The sequence below is a fragment of the Manacus vitellinus genome, unplaced genomic scaffold, assembly GCF_001715985.3.
Source record: "Manacus vitellinus isolate BGI_N305 unplaced genomic scaffold, ASM171598v3 scaffold_13_pilon, whole genome shotgun sequence".
NCBI lineage: Eukaryota > Metazoa > Chordata > Aves > Passeriformes > Pipridae > Manacus > Manacus vitellinus.
This window is the reverse complement of record NW_021938999.1, coordinates 8560601-8579523: the sequence shown is the minus strand read 5'-3', so window position 1 is coordinate 8579523 and position 18923 is coordinate 8560601. Positions and strand designations below refer to the sequence as shown.

General features: G+C 43.4%; 1 protein-coding gene across 3 annotated transcripts; it reads right to left on the bottom strand.

The window, feature by feature from the left end:
* Positions 1 to 1484: 1484 nt before the first annotated feature.
* Positions 1485 to 17562, bottom strand: LOC103755625 (histone H2B 5). 3 transcript variants are annotated; one of them, XM_018068014.1, is made up of 2 exons: positions 17012 to 17541; positions 1485 to 5034 (listed from the first exon to the last, which is right to left on the bottom strand). In XM_018068014.1, the coding sequence occupies exon 2, from the start codon at positions 5003 to 5005 to the stop codon at positions 4625 to 4627; it is 381 nt and encodes a 126-aa protein (XP_017923503.1). In that variant the 5' UTR covers positions 5006 to 5034; positions 17012 to 17541; the 3' UTR covers positions 1485 to 4624. The 3 variants fall into 3 exon arrangements, 2 of the variants coding, with proteins under 2 accessions (XP_017923503.1, XP_017923504.1); XM_018068015.1 differs by lacking the exon at positions 17012 to 17541 and adding an exon at positions 15572 to 15786; XR_001920082.1 differs by lacking the exon at positions 1485 to 5034 and adding an exon at positions 15804 to 16473 and having other exon boundaries at positions 17012 to 17562.
* Positions 17563 to 18923: the final 1361 nt, after the last annotated feature.

The following is an 18923-nucleotide window of genomic DNA, read 5'->3' as shown; positions in this document are numbered from 1 at the left end:
ATGGAGAAGGAGAAATGCAGGACCTGGGGGGACCTTGGTAATAAGGTAGCAAAGGTAATAAGGAAGCAAAGACACCCTGACAGCTGGGTCTCATTGATTTCCAACAGGTTGGCATTTATATTTTATTTATACATTTAACAGAAAACAGGTAATTAGCACTAAGATAGGTCATAAACCAGCAGCAATATAACATGGATCATACTTGATGTAACACTTACTGTCAGAAAAACTGTACATAAGCCCACAAGACACGATGCATGAAGTAAGCATGAAAGATTACTCCCCAGGTACTGGTCCCAGGGAGCTCTCAAAACTATGTCAGCAAATAATTTCTATGATTTAGTTCACATTCTTTCCTTTCCCTGTAAACAATTTGATCTGGATGTAAACCGTCAGGAAATGCTATGATGGGACAAATGTTCAGGGCTGCTCAGAGACCATGCCAAGCTCTGCTCCAGGGGTGGTCAGGACATGGAGCTATCTGCATGGATGCCTGTCACCAGAGCAGAAGGGTGCACAGCCACACAGCTCTGCTGGGCAGGGCTCTGTAGTGTCCCTCCCTAGGACACACAGTGGTGTCCAGGACAAGCACTTTCCTCCCCACTTGTTTTTATGCCTGTTTTCACCATGCTTGAATAAAAACCTGTCTGTCCTGAGCAGGAGCAAACCTCCATGCAGGTGGCCACTCAATTCCTCTGTAGGTTGAGCTGTGCTGTGAAGAGCAGGTGGACTTTAAGCCCTTCTAGCGAAGCAGGGTGGAAAATCAGATGTAGATCTATAGCAGCTTGTTTTATTTCTTTTGTACACAAAAATAAATAACTCAGTGCTGTGATGTCCTTGGGGTTAATATGAGGTTAATAGCAAGGCTGTATTACATTTTTCATCTTCCTTTCCAACTTTCAATCTGTAGTTGATTTACTTTTTTAACTCACAAAACACAGGAGTGGCCTAGAGATACTCCTGGGACTGCAGTAGGAATCAGATAGGGACAGTGGGGCTTGGTATATTATCTCCAGTTTTAAACAATTTTATCAATTCCAGATCTGGAAATATGCATTATTTTAAAAGCATGGATCCTGGAGTGTAGAACCCCTCTTCTGTAGCCAATCTCCTTATCAGGGAACTGTGAAGTATGTCACACCTCAGATTACTTAGTGGACAATTGATCCTTGAACTTTTAGACCACCTTCTGTTTCCTCTAATATTAAGGCTCAGTCCAAGCTCATCACATTCAAAATAATTCCTGTTAAACTGCTGTGAGTGTGCTCCCGTACAGCAGCAGGCAGCTGCGGGAAGGGCAGGCTGCCTTGCAGGTTTGCCTGAACAAGGAGCCTCCAACTGCTACAGCTGGGTGGCTGCATGGGAGCAGAGTCCCCTTCCCAACCTGCTCCCTTTCACTTGTGAAACACTTGAGTCCTCTGGGATCTGCAGAAATGGGATGTACCTGATTTCCAGCATCGGGACTGCAAGAGAAACTGCTCGTGGGACACTGCATGGGTAACACCCATAGTGGCATATTTAAAAGCCTCATCTTTGCTGCTAACTCAACCACTGCAGGAGACTCAGATTTCCTTTCTTCATTTTCCCTTGACACTAGGGCCATTAACTTCCCAACTGCTTTCTGTGTCAGTCCTAGCTTATACCAGCCTTGCCTTTCCTGGATCATCCCTTCCTTTCACTGGCACAAGTGTCTGTACAACAGTGACAGAACAGAGCAGCCACCAGAACTGGGTTAAAACAAATCTTTCAAGAAGAGAAAAAAAAAACTTTTTCATTTTAACATGGATCAGTTCCTCAATCCTGTGCTTCACATTGTCAGGGGCAAGTAAAAAAAAATACCAAAGGGAGACTAAAGAGCAAATGATGTGTGCAAGGACAACCTAAACTATAAATGGATGGATGTGATCAGTCTCAGTCACTCAGCTTTAGACAATATAAAAATCCTCTTTAAGTCTTCAGGTATTTTTGTAGCCTTAAATCACTGTCTCTCTTCTCTCTGAAACAAGCTCCAAAAATGGAGAGTGGCAACAATGGCAGAAGCAAATGGGACCAGTACTGTGAGTAGGTGTATGGGGTGAGCAGCTCTTGCCCAAAAGACCAGCCTCATTCCTGGCTCCTCAAGCCACCCAGGTGACCCTGGAGGACTGAAATCTCATTTTATTTTCCTGATTTCTTGCAGCTTGTGGAGACTGAAGCAGGACTCTGCTCTGCTCAAAAGAGTGAGGGTTTAGAGGCTGTGCCAAGTAATCCTAGGAGATGTGTGCCCTGGCTCGCACACATTGCTTAGGCTGGAGTAAGTTTATTCCACTTTGAATTTCTACCTTCAAGATGACTCCCCAGGGGGGTGAATTCTGACCTGCAGCTCATAGGGACAGAAGAAGAAAGCTACAGCAATGTCAACCAGTCCTTCACTCCCTATATTCCCCTTATGCATCATCCACTGTCTGGATTTCTGATGGCCAAGGATGGTGGCTTTAGGCCCACTGCAGATACATTTTAATCTTTGGCATCTGATTTTGAGTCTTTGATTGGAAAACAAAAGTAAGTAATAAGCTGTCACCTCCAAAGTGTCCTGGCCAAGTGGCCCAGGTTACCAATACTGCTGAGTACAGGTGCTGCTGCTGGGAGCAGCTCCTTGTGGGTCCTGGCAGCCAGCTAACCAGGTGCTGTTCTTTCTGAGAGATATCACCAGACATTCCTGCTGGCATTAGGCTATGAAACACAGCTGCGTGTTATCACTGAGCAGAGTGCGGTAGGAAAGTCCCTTTTCAGGTGTGGGGTGTTCAAACCAATGCAGGGGGCTGGGAGCAGCCCATAAACAACTTGACCTTTACTCCTGCACAGAGATCGCACGTTCAGGCTGCTCTTGGGTTTCTGAGGTGCTCTTGGTTGAGCAGGTCTATGCAGTCCTCTCCTCAGACCAACTGAAAAATGACTGCAATGTTATTATAAAACCAAGGAATAACTGAATCTTCTGGAGAGGCAGAGTCCTACAGTTCCAAAAGCAATCTAAATTTTTTAAAGGTTCCAATTACTCTCAAAGCATAAAGAAACATGATAGAGATAAATGCAGGGGAAAGTTAGAGATGTACTGCAAGGCTGCTATTTTGGAGTATGAATTTACTTTTTGATTAAAAACAAGGTCTTGGAGTTTAGGGAGAATCTGCACTTAGTTCTGGATCCTGTGCCTTTGCTGCTCCTTTTATTTACAGAATAAGTTGCGGAAAACTGTTGTTATTTTAGACATGCATATTTTTTATCTAAGCATTACTGCCTACCAGAGACTTTGATTTTTTTTTAATGTTGGCTAATTTTGTGTTTTGAGTGGGAAGTTTCAACTTCACACCAGTGCTACACATGCTCTTCTGCTATCCAGCAGTCTGGGCAAGATAAACCTGTAACCAGGATATGCCTCCACTAATCTCTATGGCTTTTAACAAGATTCTATTATTGCTCACCTTACTGTGGATTTTGAGAAGATGTGGGGAGTAATCTTTAAAATACCTGGGATGCAGGAAAGTGTCCCTATACATCCACCCAACCCCAGTTTTTGGTTTTGCTTTCTAACTGCTGAACAAAGCAGGGAAGGCAGGGCCAGGTGAGCTGCCTGCAGTGATCTCTGCAGGGAGCCAGCCTCTTTCCCCCCCAAAATGCATTACCCACCTCTGCTCCCATACCAGATGCCTTCCCAAATCCTCAGTCCCCTCCCAACACTTCTCTAATGTTTGTCCTGTACCAGCCTAGAGCTCACAGGAGAGGGGACACTCATGGGCCCCACCCCTTCTCACCCACACTTACGGTGGGAGCGCCCAGGCAGCGTCAAGGCAGGAAAAGTCTGTAAAAAGCAGCAGAATTAGCAAAGTCTTGCACATCAAAGCAAGTCCTAAAGCAGGCAAAGCAGCAGCCAGGAAAGGTGGTGACCCAGTCCCAACATCTCGCCTTGTCCATCTCTCCACCTTGGCACAAGGTGGAGGCAGCGCCAGCACCCTCAGCCTGCTCCATGGCTCATCCATCGGGAGCAATGAGGAGGATTAGCACTTGGTATCAACTTGGGCATCTGCCTGCCTGCCAGGTTTGCTCTTTAAAACAGGCTGTCAAGCACAGATAGCTGTTGAATCAATGTGTGCCTGGTAGCTGTTGCTTCTGCCAGCACAGGGTGGGCTGAGCCACAGCACATTAGGAGGGATCCAGGCTATGAGAGAGGATGCCAGTGCTGACTCCTCAGTGCCCGTATCAGATGACTGTGAGAAAGCAGTCAAACAGGAAGACTTCAGGGATGGTGTCTGTCACTGCCAGTCTCCCCTGCCAGTACCAAACATGTGTGTTTGCTAAGCACAGAGGAGACTGGATACAGTATGGTTGGTCAGTTCTTTGAATGAGATGTGAAAGCAAGAGCCTCCTCCGTGAGCCTTGACAAATCCTTTCCACGTCCTGAACAGACTATGAAAATCAGCTGACATCCAGATCACTGTCTCCTCTTCCACTGGGCAGCTTTTCATGCCCATCCCAAGGCTGCAAATTGCTGTGGATAATAGCTGTGACATTTATCCAGACCATGGCTGCTTACCCGTGCTTGCATGGAGGGCCTGGTGTTTGATGGTCCCGCTGCAGAGGTGATGTCTGGCTACTTGGAGCTCGTGTACTTGGTGACAGCCTTGGTGCCTTCAGAGACAGCATGCTTGGCCAGCTCTCCTGGGAGCAGCAGGCGCACGGCTGTCTGGATCTCCCGGGAGGTGATGGTAGAGCGCTTGTTGTAATGGGCCAGGCGGGAGGCTTCTCCAGCAATGCGCTCAAAGATGTCATTGACGAAGGAGTTCATGATGCCCATGGCCTTGGAGGAGATGCCAGTGTCAGGATGAACCTGCTTCAGCACCTTGTAGACATAGATGGAGTAGCTCTCTTTCCTGCTTTTGTGCCGCTTCTTATCGCCCTTCTTCTGGGTCTTTGTCACAGCTTTCTTGGAGCCCTTTTTGGGGGCTGAGGTTGACTTTGCTGGCTCTGGCATCCTGAGAAATCTTTCGCTGGGTGTCGGAGCTGCTTGGAGAAAACATGAAAAAAAAGGAATTCTTTTTTGATCTTCTACAGAATAATTGTATTGAAAGATGAGAGAGTCTGAGTCAGAGACAAGGAATAGCTCTGAATCTGAGACAAATACCCCATGATCCTGTGCAAGCATTTTTGAACTGCCAGCAAGAACTGCTCTGGTTTGTGTATGGCTTTCTGTTGTTCTCTGTTTAAATCCCTATAACACTGGCCTTGTCAATATCGCTGAACACAGGTCTAGTTGGCGTCTACTTAGTAAATATGAGATGGAGGGTGAACATCTTTCTGAGAAAAATATTGTAGTTCCAAAGAAAACACTGACTGCAGTATGGATTAAATTAAATCTTCCTGGAAGACTGTTCCAAGGTATCAGTGAAGCCACCTTTATAAGAAACTGGTCAAAATAATTTTATGTGGTTATTACAATCTCTAATAAAACCTTTTCTCTTTGCATGTAGGTAGAAGTTTATTTTGAGGGTACTTGCATTTCTGTGGCTGTTGTTTGACACCATGTATTCCAGTGGAACACAAAATTAATACACTTTTAAGCCAGCTAGCTGAGCTATAGAAATCTCTCATTATTCATATTAGCTAGCAAAAAATATCAGAGAGTAGAAAAGCTTAGAGGTGGTGTCAGGAATCACCTGGAAAAAAACCAGAAATGTGGATAGTAGTCAAACATCAAAGTGATTTGGGGCTACATGTTGATAGAAAGAATTGTTTCCTGCTATTTGGTTCTTTCTGCTTTTGAGTGAGCAGGTCTTCACTGGACAATTTACACCAAACGTGCCTGATCCTCCCTCTGAGTTTTTCTTCATTAGGCCACAACCTGCAGAGCCATGATCTGCAGCTGACTGCTTTCATCCAGAAGTGCAGTAACAAAAAGGCAGTATGTAAACCATCAAAAAACTGTGTGCCTCCACTACACTACAAATTTACATGTGCTTTACTACGTGGGTCAAGGGAATAACCGTGTTGCAACCTGGTAAGCTTCCAGCATCACCCCAGGGCTTGGGTTTTACTGCTCTGTGTCCCCTTTGAAGATGACCTAGGAATTATAGTCTGCTGGCCAAGAGAGACTAGTAGAGAAAAAAGAGTTTCAGAGCTGATGGCATACAGGAAAATGGATAGAAATAAACAGGAGAGAGAAAGCTGGGATGTAACATATGGTCTGCATACTCAAGAGTATCAGAGAGGGACCTAAATGGAGCCTGTGCCAAAGCAACGGCTGCATGCTCAGCCCTGCCTCTCCTTCTTGGGAAGGAGTGAGACACCTGGTTTCTCCACTGTTGCCTGCATTTGCATTTAAAACTAGATGCAGCAGCACTGTTGCAACCAATCTATGCAAAGTTCCTGGTTGCTCCCTATGGGAGTAGACATCTTTGATACCAAGGCTGGATTCATGTGCCCACATCTCAGTGGATACCAGCTCCTGCTTCCAAATCATGCAAGAAACTTCTGTGGCTCCAAATCAGTATGTGAGATGATGCCTCCTGCACTGCTGGCTGCTCCGTGCCATGAGGCACCAGTGCTGGGCTCTGGCAGCCTCATGGTCTGGCGGGCACTGGGCAAGGGGCAATGCTGAGCACTTGAAGTGGGGGTACACCCAGCTGCAAGGGCAGATTGGCATTGCTCGGGATGCCAGGGAGCAGGGAGGCAAGGCCTTCACCACAGCCCTCCAAAACACCCTCCTGTCTAGAAGCCAAAGCTGGCATCAGTGTCCTTAGCACTGAGTTTCTGCTCCAGCAAAGCAGTTTCTTCTCCAAAGACATGATTTTCACGGGCAAAGTGTTTCACCATGCCACCTCATCCCCTTTCTTAAATTCCCCATGCATTCTTCTCAGTGGTGGCATTTGGAAGGGCTAGTGCTGGACTGCCCCAAAAGTTCTGGACAGCCTTCAAAACTCTGACACCTGCCCCCTTAAACATCACATTTTCTTCCTCTGGCGAAATCACAAATTTTCTTCCTTTTTTCCTCTATTTGGGAAGCCCTACTGAGAAAAGAAATCCCCTACTGCTCTGTTTGTAGACTTGAAAATATGTCTTTTCAACGGAAAGGCATTTTTCCAAGAGAAGGGATAACTGTGCACATGCTTCTTTTTCTTTTAAGCTCATTTCCTGACAAAAACACCACAACTGAAAAATGCAAACGACTACTTCTTAGGCTTTTTAAAAAGTATGTCCTTCTAAAATATGCATTAATTCTTAAGTGCACTTGTACTGCAGCTTTTAAAAATGAATATAGTGCCCAACAGTCACCAGAGTGATTTCATATGACTCCAGGAAAGGTCACACCTACAGGACATCTCTGTCCATTTGACTGACTAACACCCACCCTTGGGCAGCACAGCCAGGATCTTACTCTTCTCCCATGTGTGGCCACAGTGATGCTGAAGTTCAGAAATTAGCACAAAAGCTTTGGTTTTCTTGCTTCTCTCTACCCATTTCTTTGCAGCTGACTGTTTAACAGGTAAATAACACCTACTTTGAAAACAGATTGTATTCCTTTTGATTTATTTGGGCAGCGTCTACCACAAAGAGCCTGAATGCACTTACCAGGTAATAAATAAATAACGTTACAAATGATCAATGGTGTCACCAACCCTTCTGTCAACGGTGTAACGCAACCCAGAGGCAGGTGCTGCTCTGGTATGAAGACAGAAGTAGTGGAATTATTCCCAAAGTGTCCATGTGGAGAGTTTGTTGAGGAAAACACTAAGTGATCTTTAAAAAAAATGGTTTCTTTTTATGAAAATAGTTGCATCTCTTACTTTTCCCTTAAAAAAAATATCAACCCCCCCCCCCAAAAAACCAAAAAACAACAAAACCAAAGAAAGAGAGAGGGAGAGAGGAAGAATCTGGAGTTGTTAGGTTTTGTGTTAGGAAGTGCTGCCATCATGATTGACTTCTCTACTGTGAGGTTGACCAAGCACTGGCACAGGTTGCTCAGAGAGGTTGCAGGATATCAATCTTTGGAGATACTCAAAATCCAACTGGATGTGGCTCTGAGCAACTCACAGTCACTAACCCTGCTCTGAGCATGGACTGTACAAGATGTTTGCCAGAGGCACCCCCAACCTCATAATTTCTGTGACTTGGAGACTGAAGATGGGCAGAACACGTTTTATGGGCTGTGTTCTCTTGATGGGAGTTTCTCATGGGATACTGCAGCCAGAGACTTCCATAAGGATGCCTAAGGAGGGGAGGTGATGCTCATTTCCAGATCCAAGCACTGAGGTCCCTGGTACACAGGGTATGGCCATGCAAGAGAAGGCACTCTGAAGCATCATGGTGACATTTGGAAGGTTTCAGGTTTTTGAGGAAAATCTTTGGGCACATTTTTACTTTATGGCTTTGTATGCTCTGAGTCAATCAGTTATCAGTGCTGGCATTTTTTTCTTTCCTCAGAAAACCAACAACAAAACCAGTGACAGCAATTTTTCCAGCCAGTTCCAAGCAGCAGCCCGACTGCTGCCAGAAACCAGAGCAGTATGGAGTGACACATACATCTTCCTTTGTGTTGACACCCCTTTCTTCAGCATTCTTAAAAGGAAAACGAACAGAAAAACATATTCAAAGATACAAATCACCACAGTCTCAGATCTGAAATGGAAAGGAGCCCTGCTGAGAAATCCCATGCTGTCTCTGTTTTCCTTAGGCCTGACATACAGTTGGAGAGAGACAGGCAGGGAAGCTCCTGCAGAATTTTTGTTCATTTTTTGCCTTGCTGCTGAGTCTGTAGGACCAATGCCAAGCTGGTGACAGCGGTGTGCATGCCTGACTATTAGCTGGCCTTCTGGACCTGTCCTCATGCAGGGGCAGAAAAAGCACTTGGATTTTCTTTCTTTCTTTGTCCTTTTGAAAGCTGTCCTTGCTGTGATGAGCTCTGGGGCATCCACTGTAAATTCCCATCCCCACCAGGCTGTTCCCTCACTGTAATTTCCTAATCAACCATAAAAGATACATTTCTAAAATGAACACTTTGTTATTTTGTTTTGGTGGAAAATTAAACATTTGTAGGAAAATCTCAAGCTCTCATCTTTTGGGCATCTGATGTTCTGGTATTTGCTAATCTTCTGATGTTCTATTTTAATCTTTGCTAGAGTAAATGAGAGCCAGTGGGCACCTGTCCCTTCAGTAGAAATGTCCAGTTCATTCTGTTCAATTATTATCCCTTTCCTTAGTTTCTCCTACTGTATAAAAGAAAGAACACTTGGCTTTATTCCTACATGCCAAGAAATGTAAAGTGAAATTGGCTGATGCTTTTTTTTTTTTTTAATTTCTCTGAAGCACAAAGAAGGGCAATTAATTAGGAAATGTTTCCACCAAAAGGAAAAGGCTTTCCAACAGATTCATCTGCTCTGAAATGCTCATAAGATCTGGTAAATACAGTTTACAAATTACAAATGACTGTTATTAGAACAGCATATTTCTGCAAACTGCAAATCCCCTCCCTCATATAATGTGTAGCCATCTACCTGGAAGTTATTAAACAAGAATTTGCTCATCTGACAGGTATAATTATATAGTAATAGTTGAGAAAATAAGCAATATTTCGTGATTATTTGGTACCAAGCTCTGCCTTAGGTACTGAAGCAGATCAGAAGTGTGATGAGTCGCCATGAGAATTTAGGGATGATGCCTCATGTGCAAAAACTGATAGTCATATTTTGGACTGGAAAGAATTTTTCTCTTGCTATGTTGTCTAGCATGTGATCATGAGGTAATATTTGCTTTGAAGGAAAGAAGAGAATTTCCTAGAATAAGGTAAACTGTTCTGAAATGCCCAATTCCAATGATGGAGGGGCACAGATGACAGTTTTGGGATCCTAGGTCTCCTTCCAGGTAATCCAGTACCAATAATAAGGCCCTATCCCCACTTCCACATGCTCTGCTACATTGTATATGATATGAATGATAAAGTTATCATTTAAATGGCTAACTTTTAACCTGGGATACACATATGCAGTGTTCTAGTGAAGAGATTCCTGCTTGCATATAAGACCACGAAAAAAGGTTTAAACTGAAGATGTCCCTTACTCCTTTACATAGAAAGAAATGCTACAAATTCAGTACCTGACATAGACACACTATGTTCAAAGAAATCTTTAAATTTCTTTAGAACAAATACAAGCAGAAAAGAGCAGTGCCATACACTGGTGTCCTAACTCTTTGACTGATCCTTATCTTGCTTGTGTTAACCCATTACCTGGGAGTTCAGTACAGGCTACTCCCTACAATAATATTTTCTCTTCTTTTCTATAATTCCCATTTATTATTTTTAGAAAACACATTTTTAAACACCAGAAAGAGCTGTCATTTCTTGTGCTACTTCTGTCCAAGTTGTAAGTACTTCTCAGGGCTGTGGGGGGTATCAATCAGAGATGCTTATGTACAAAGCAAGGAGCAGGACCCTAGATTTGAGCTCTCTGCAGAGAAGATACACTGAATTCTTAAGGAAAATAAAATCTTACCCATGAGTGAAGCAGAGCAACAGAGAGACAATGTTGCAAGAAGAATGATTGTCAGAAGGCTAAATATTCAGTCCTTAGGCTGATTAAAAGAGTGTCTGAAGTCAATGGGGATTTAACCTGGGTCTAAAACCACAAATACAATGTTTAGAGATGCTTAGCACCAACAGCCAACATTGATTTCCATTGGAATCCAGGAGGCTCAGTACTTTATAAAAATCAGACTTAATGTTTTATCAAGGTTTTGTTACTGTTAATGAGTACTTAAAAAAGCTTTATTATCTGCTCTTTATAAGAGCACTCATTATCTACCTGATTTGGGATATCTCTGATCTACACGCTTGACCAACAGCATCTAATAAATGCAAAATTATATTTTCTCTAGATCAATACCTGTTAAATGTTTATGAGAGTTCACCCAGTTCATCTGCTACAATTACACTCCAGGCAACCTTCACACAGAGTGCCAGGGTTTCAGAGAAACCTGTAGGAGCTGGACCTTGATGATCCTTGTGGGTCCCTTCCTACTCAGAATGTTCTGTGATTCTGTATTATCACAAACATCCTCAGAAAGTCTTCAGCACTAACACAGTCCAACAGAGAACACAACCAGGCTCACTTCCTTCCTAGGGTTTTATCAATAAGTCAGAACCTTATACAACATAAACTTCAGCACAAGCTTCCTCTTCAAGTTTCAGAGTCATCAGGATTTGCTGCTCCTGCCACAAATTCTTTTCTGAAGCAAAAGGCTTCTGTTCCATTCTTATCCCACTTCAACTCAGCTGGACCCGCAGGGGATCAACCTGTCACAACTCTGTGTCTGGGTGTGGGGTTTAGCTCCTGTCCCTAGACTAACTCAGCAAAGTCACTCAGAAGGCAGGGAGAGGTCAGAGCCTGCTGACCATGTACAGGCAGCTGAGCTACAACCGATCTGGACCAATCCTGCTGGGCAGAAGCAGCAAGACATCACAGCAGCTCCACTACTCAGAAGCATCACAAGCTCTACATAACTTCTTGGTGGTTTGCAAAGACAATTGGAGATGGGTGTGAGAACAAAAATCATAAGTGACTAACAAAAGAAAGGTGCTTTACTTATTCCATTACACCCTATGCTATTGAAAATAAAAAGTGCAGATTTCAAATAAATTGCTCTGTGCCATATAAGAAATGAAAATCACTTGATCTTTAACCACATCATTTCAATTCCTCTGGAAAAGCAGAAGAGCACAAAATCACTTAGTCTGCTATATCTAAAGAACTCCTTCTAAAATGGAACCATGGTCTCTAAACTACTAATGATAATAAGCCTAAAGAACTGCTATGGCCTTTAAGCAAACTATTTTTATGCATTTTATGAAGTAATGGAGAATTATCAAAATTCTAGACCATCTTCATCAGTGCTGAAAAATGCGCTAATTCAGCCATTCAGGCAAAAATATGAGAGAAGCTACAGCCCAGCACCTGCAGGCCATAAGGGGAGAGTGGGTGGGAGAGGGAGAAGAAGCTGCCCCAGATGATAGCTGCTTCCAAGTTAAAGTAGGAGTTGTGTTGAAACCAATGCAGATATGTGTGGCACCTCTTCCTCCCACACACCTCATATCCAGGTTTTAATAGGTTTCTGTGACCTTTTCCAATGCCACAGATCATTTATGTAGCAAAAAGAAACAAAAGCTCAGATAGTACCCCAAAATCTGTACTCTGGCCAAACTATATTGACTGGGAATAATATGTTCTGATATAAACCCATGATGAAGTGGAAAGCTATGTGCCCAAATTGGACTGAAGATCGGACTAAGGGCATTAAGGCTTTTGAGTGATGTGGTAGGTACATCACAATGTAGGTGTTACCATGTATTCTCAATGGCATGGGTGAAATAAACCCAGCAAAGCTTTTTAACAACCTTCATGGGATATACGTGGGTCTAATGCATGTCTGCTCAACAGACAGGGGCAATATCACCAGATCTCCCCCTACATGGGGAGAAAGTGCCACTTGAGGACGTGATGTGTGCAGTGCTAATCAATCATGACCAACATTCCCTCAAAAAGAGTCTCTCACTTCAATCATCACTTTCCAGTTACATTACTCACATTTCAGCAAGTCCAGAAAATCATGTAAGAAAAAATAGCAGAAGTCACGCAATTACCAAAAAGTCAGGAATATGTGAAAGCTGCTTTATCATGGCTATAAAGCCTGGGTGCCTAGGAACACAGAGTGTAAACACAGGAGGTGGGGGTACCACACAGGTACATTCAAAAGGACTGCATGCCATGCCACAAGCCAAAGGGCAGCAAGTGGCACAGTGTCTGATTTCATTGCTACAGAATACTGAAAATATTGTAATATATGTATTAATAATTAATTTGGCATTGTAAAAGCAATTTTAGTGTAAAACAGAGATGTGTGACTATTACTGGAGCCTGCAGAGAAACAAAGATAAATGTCCTTCCCCAGACCTATCATCATCCAAAGACTGGATTGGGAACATGATACAGGACTGCTGACACCTTTTTCTGCTGCTGTCACGAGATCACATTACCACAGGCAGAGAGTGCTCTGAGTGTTAGAGGTCATCTTCTGTAGGAAGCAGGAAAATGGAGAGCCTGCCAGATGCAAGGAGAGGAGTGAAGTGTGGCTGGGACAGCACGGCAAAGCTTCCCTGGAAAGGCAAGCTGACTTTTCTCCAGAAATAGACAGGAGTGAGCACTAAGGACACAAGAGTTCTTGAAGGTAAAAGTAAACTCTGGAACAAGAACTGACAATAAGCCATTTTAAAATGTTCATGAATAAATTTACACTGGAAATGAGAGGGAACATTATTTATATCCTTACTCGGAAGTGGGAAGATAAAGGCAAGGGAGGAGGGGGGAAAGATGAAGAAACCGATACCTTTCATGGTTAAAAGACAAAACTTAATTTAAAAATAAAAAAAAAGATTTCTAGGAGATGGCTCTGGCATAGCAAATAACTGCTTTGCATTAACCAGACAATGTATTTCCATTCTATGTTGCTGTGTTACTGAAGAATTGTTATCAAAATGCACAGATGTCCTTCACTTTCTACTTCTCTTTTCTTTATTCTTTTATTTATTGTTCCTCCCTTCATTTTCTCACACCCATTACAAGTGCCAGGAGGTTCAAAGCCCCAGCAGGTTTGCTACCACTTGGTCCCATCTCACATGTGTTATTTGTACAGAGACTAATGCATTACTTGGAACAGCCACAGGCTTGAAAAGCTGGCAGTTGTTCAGAAACATAAAAAAAAAATGGCTTTCAGGTCTGAATTAATCCAGGTCCAAATTCCACATTGTACAAATTGATTGTGAATGGTGCTTTAATTTACCTCTAATTTGTGATAGCATCATTATCACATGGAATTAGTGTGCTACTCACAAATGCCATCTCCCTTTCAGAGAAATGAAAACATAATTGGGGATACATTGATATTTACATCAGGCAGGGTACAAAGAGCAATCTGCTGAAGACTTGGTTGCAACCATTAGACCTGGAGTGAAGAAAATGGGGGTTGCTGGACAAAATGACTGGCCCAAAATGCCAGTGGTCCTGGATGGTCAGTACCAATTAGAACAATTAAATGTAAGGTTTGCTTTTCAAAACTCAGAAGGGTTTTCAAAGGCAGCAGGTTTAAAATATCAGTGGAGTACCATACTGTTATTTTTAACCATCCATGGCTCCATCCTCCCACATTCACTTTCCTCCTGAGGCTTCCATGCCTTTAGTCTCCCCACTGCAATAATCCTAGAGTCTCCTATAGTCTCCTAAATCTGTTTCTTTCTCAGATGATAGGCTCTCTTTTTGCTCTTCTTTCTCCCTGCTGGTGCCTCTCCCAGCATGCTTCCTTCACAGAGCTCATTAGTGCCTCTGCTTTGAGAAGCACATCTTTGCAGATGACTGCTAAGTCCTCATCTTGAGTTGTGCCCCAGTCATGAAGCAGGTGCAATCAATAAGAAGGATGATTGGAGCCAGGCTGAGGACCCACAGTGCAGGAGAGGAGATAATATGGGGTTAAATCTGGCATGTGAGAAGGAGGAGGCGGTTACAGGAAGGTTGAGACAGCTACAGCTTCCATATCTTCAAGGCAGAGGCGCTGTATCTGTGGTGCATTTTAAGACTGAAACACATCAAGAATGGAAATAACCTATATTTATATGATGTATGGTCAGATAGCTCATTCCTGACAGGATGCTCCCTGTCTCCTGTCGTGTAGCACACCCCTTATTTCTCTGTCAATTTCCAGGTCCCACAGAGGACCTGGAAACTTTCTGCCAACACGGCAGCAGCTTCCTTTCTCTACCCTTCCTTCACTGACATCTGCCAATGGTTAACTTCTGTCCTTTTGGTCTTCCCCTTTCCTTCCTGTTCCTTGATTCTACCTGCCTTTGTGACAGAGAAATGAGGAGACTCTTACCAAATGATTTCCCTGGTTCTCCTTCACAGTAGGTAAGTGCTGAGCTCCACAGCAGTTCCTTCCTCTCCCTCGTTTCAAGAATTCCTTCTGCAAAAAGTCACATGCTTTTCTGTCTAAGCTTCCTCACACTTTCCAGGAGGAAGGGTAACTCATGTTCTCTTGTAACTCCCAATAGCCTTCCAGGAGGTGCACTTTCTGTTCCTCCTCTCCCTTCCTCCACTGCCTTCTACACACACTGCATCCATTGTATTGCCATTTCTGTGTTTTGTTCTCATTCCTACCTTCCAGTTTTCTTTCATGTAATTTTTTCTGCTTGACAAATATCGGTCTACTACATATGATCTCTCTGCCCACAAGAGACACAGGTTATACAAACAGGTTATAAAGAGAGATTTTATGTGCCCAAAGCATGCCTAGTTTTTCTGACAAATATAAGCAAAACTTTGCCCCCTTAAATCTCCGACCACCATGGCTAAAACTCCACAGTTTCCTCTTCAACACACCCCATCTGCAATGGTGCAAATTCAGAAAAAAACCTCACCCTAAGTTTTAAGGCTGGTTTGAAAGGTAAAGAATCCCCACTTCAATAGGGTGAAATAATATGACAGGGGTGGTGATTAACTCTCACCACAAAGGAAAATGTTGCGTTGATGTAGGTGGCATATAAAACCCCCCACTCTCTTTATGAGTCAGGTAAGCTGCCAGAAAGCAGAGGTGGAGTCCGTGGGATAGAGCTGTTTTCATTCCAGCCAGTCAGTAGTATGCTCTCTGAATGACAAAAAAAATTAGTTTAATTATTAAATGACTTTTTAAAAATGAAGATTCTTATTTAAATAACAAAATTTAACATTTGCCCTGGATCCTCAATGATGGTGCTTGTAGTCAGTGATAGTCAAGGGGAATAATTATTAAACAACTCCACCCCCCACCCTCTGAGGTTAATGTAGTATTTTTGGTTTATGTATCTATTCTTCCATCTCCCACCCAATGAATATGATCCTGCAGTCATAGCTCTCTCCTCTCCCTTTGGCTCCAAAGAAAGGGGAAGCTGAAAAGCCAAGATTCCAGTCTCACCCCATACAGAGCCCTTTTCAGAGGCAGAGCTTAGAACTGATAAGGATAAAGCATTTCTCTCCCAATAACTGCAGAAAAGTGGCTTAATGAATGTATAAAACAAAACAATTGGGGAAAAAAAAAAGAAAAGCATTTTGTGAGGTCTTATTTTGGGTCAGTCCAAGATCCAAGGCATAGTTCAAAGAGATGGTAGTGTCCCTTATCTAACATTATAATATTTTCATTAAAAAAACCCTGAAATTGAGAAATGTCATTAGGTCCTTGAATTCAAGGGACTTACAGTCCTCCTCTGGTATTGCCAGTGGGAGCACAACAACTGTTCTGTTCACAGTGCAGCCTGAGCAAGATGCTTTCCTAAGTACACTTCTGAATTTAGGAACGTTTCCCACACACTTAATTCTTCAGTCTACCCAATATATGTGTTGGAGGATGGGTAGGAGCAGTGTATTTCAGGTGCTGAGAAAGGGATGCAATACAGTCAGACTTCCAGCATAAGTAATTTCTTTGTTTCAGCTGGAGAATGGAAGACATGGAGCAGAGTACAGGTATATGTATACACATATATATGTAATATATTAGTATACATATTTATTACATTATTATTTTACATATATATGTAAATGCAAGGGATGAAAAGGACAATAACAAAAGGAACAGGGTGGAGAGAAAATGTCAAGAGGAAGGTAGAGTAAGACAGTGGATGGAAGTGGGATGTCAGAAAGGAGATAGCAGGAGAGGATATAAAAAGAAAGAAAGAGAGGGGGGAAAAAACGATGTAAGAAGAAGATATATGAAAGGGAAAAAAAAATGAGAGAAAAGCCATGAGTGGACAAAAAGCAGAGAGAGGGGGAAGGTAAAGTAACTAGCACAATGTTTGGCAAGGCAGAAATACCGAAGCATAAATAAGACACAGAGAGACTCAGAGGGTCATAAGAAGAAAAAAAGACTGCATAGCAGAGAAGATGTGAAATGAGTACTAGAAAAAAAAAATCACCTGCTGGTACAGCACTTCTGAGAGTCACGGGTGAGAAGTGCTGCTGTCCCAACAAGGGACAGAGCCAAACCCTAGGAAGTGACAGGCTAAACCCAAGGAGAACAAAGGATGAGGTTGGGAGAAGACAAACGATACCCTTGTACTAGGTTGCTGCCTTTTGTCTGAAATAGAAATCACAAAGGTCATTGAAATGGCTGCTTCAATTTTACATCTGATACTTTAAAAAGACTCTTATTTTTTCGTGATACAATCATTCTTCCTCTTTCTCTCTCAACATTGGATTAAATTAATTACTGTACACTCCACAGTTACACCTCCCAGCCAGAGAAGAAAACTCCAGACACCATTATGCTTAAAGCAGACTTGCTCTCTGGCTCCCTTTGCCTATAAAGGTTTCCGTAGAAATGTTTCAGTAGACAAAGCTAGATTTCCAGCAGCTCCAAAATCACCATGATGGAGTTGCCTATCATTAGCAAGACGAAGAAAGAAAGAGGAAGCAAACAGGGGTGCATGCTCAGGGAAAAAGCTTTTTTGTTTTCATAATTAGGAAATCTTACTGGTATGGAGGGAAACAAATTGCTGCTGGTATATAATCTGTCACTCCTTTGCACATCGAATAATAGGAACGACAGGGAGTGTGTGGGAAGCACATTCATATTATCAAATTCTTTCTGATATTAACATGTTCAATGTAATGAAAACATAATTGGGAAAATAATATACTGTAACACAAATACTATTGAGGCTATAAAGTAAAAATCCCATGAAAATCAGTGTTCCCAGGGCAGCTCCGGTCTGAGAAACCAGAGCTTTATTAGTAGTAACAGGAGCAACATTTGGAGATGAATGAATGAAACCATGTTTGTAAATGTGATATGCAATTGCACACTCTCACTTGGCTTTCCTTTTTCACAATCTGACTCAGCCTCCCCACTCCCCCATCTTTTGATTCATGAATTCTTGATCTCAAAAATTAAAGAGTTACAAAGCCAGCACATGAAGGGCACGAGATGAAATACGAGGATACTGGTGAGCACAAAATGTCACCACCCTGCAAATAGACAAATCTGCTAGAGGTAAGCAGCAGAGTCAGGGCCACCCTCTCCAGGGGCTCACTGGAGGATGCCATGCAGCAAACCACAGCTCATCTCCATTATGCTAGAGGCACACGCTGAGGCAGACAAATTTATTACGAAATTGTATATTGTATATTGTATATTGTATATTGTATAATACTGCTTATGCTGCAGCCACTCCGTTAGGCAGCCCCTGCATCACTGGACCCAGAAGACTGGACGTGAGAGGAGTGAGAAATAAAAGGGTTTCTTAGGGCATATACTCCCTGTATTTCTTAAGCTATGAAAAAGAGACCAAGGGTTAACGACAAGCAGCACAAAACACAACAAACAGTGCATGAGCAATGGCGTACAGCCCTATACGCTTACTAAATAATTAACAAGCGCACGTAGTGTTGACACAGGGGGGTCTGTATATAGGATGATCCCTTCCTTCCCTGAAGGCCAGGGTTCCAGGTGCATTCATGCTGCAGATGGCCAGCCCAGCCCGTGGGCACCACTGGCTCACTGTAACCGGTGCCAGAGCGTCCCAGGGCTGGTGCCCAGGCTGGGCTGTGCTGGGCTGCAGCCCCAGCCCTGCCACCGCCGTGCCTCGGCTCGGGCACGGGCTTCGCCTTCAGCCCCTGTTTCACCAGAGCGCAGCGAGCTCCGGCCAAACGATGCCTACGCTCGCAGCAAAGCACCGGCAAGGCTGAGACCGTGTCCGTGCACTCGCCAAGCGCGGAGCACGACGGAGCCCCTGACTCTGCGGTGCTCAGGGTCTGGCACACGGCGGGGCAGCGCTGCCCGCACACCGCATCGCGGCACAGCAGCTCGCATGCTCGGGCAGCACAGCC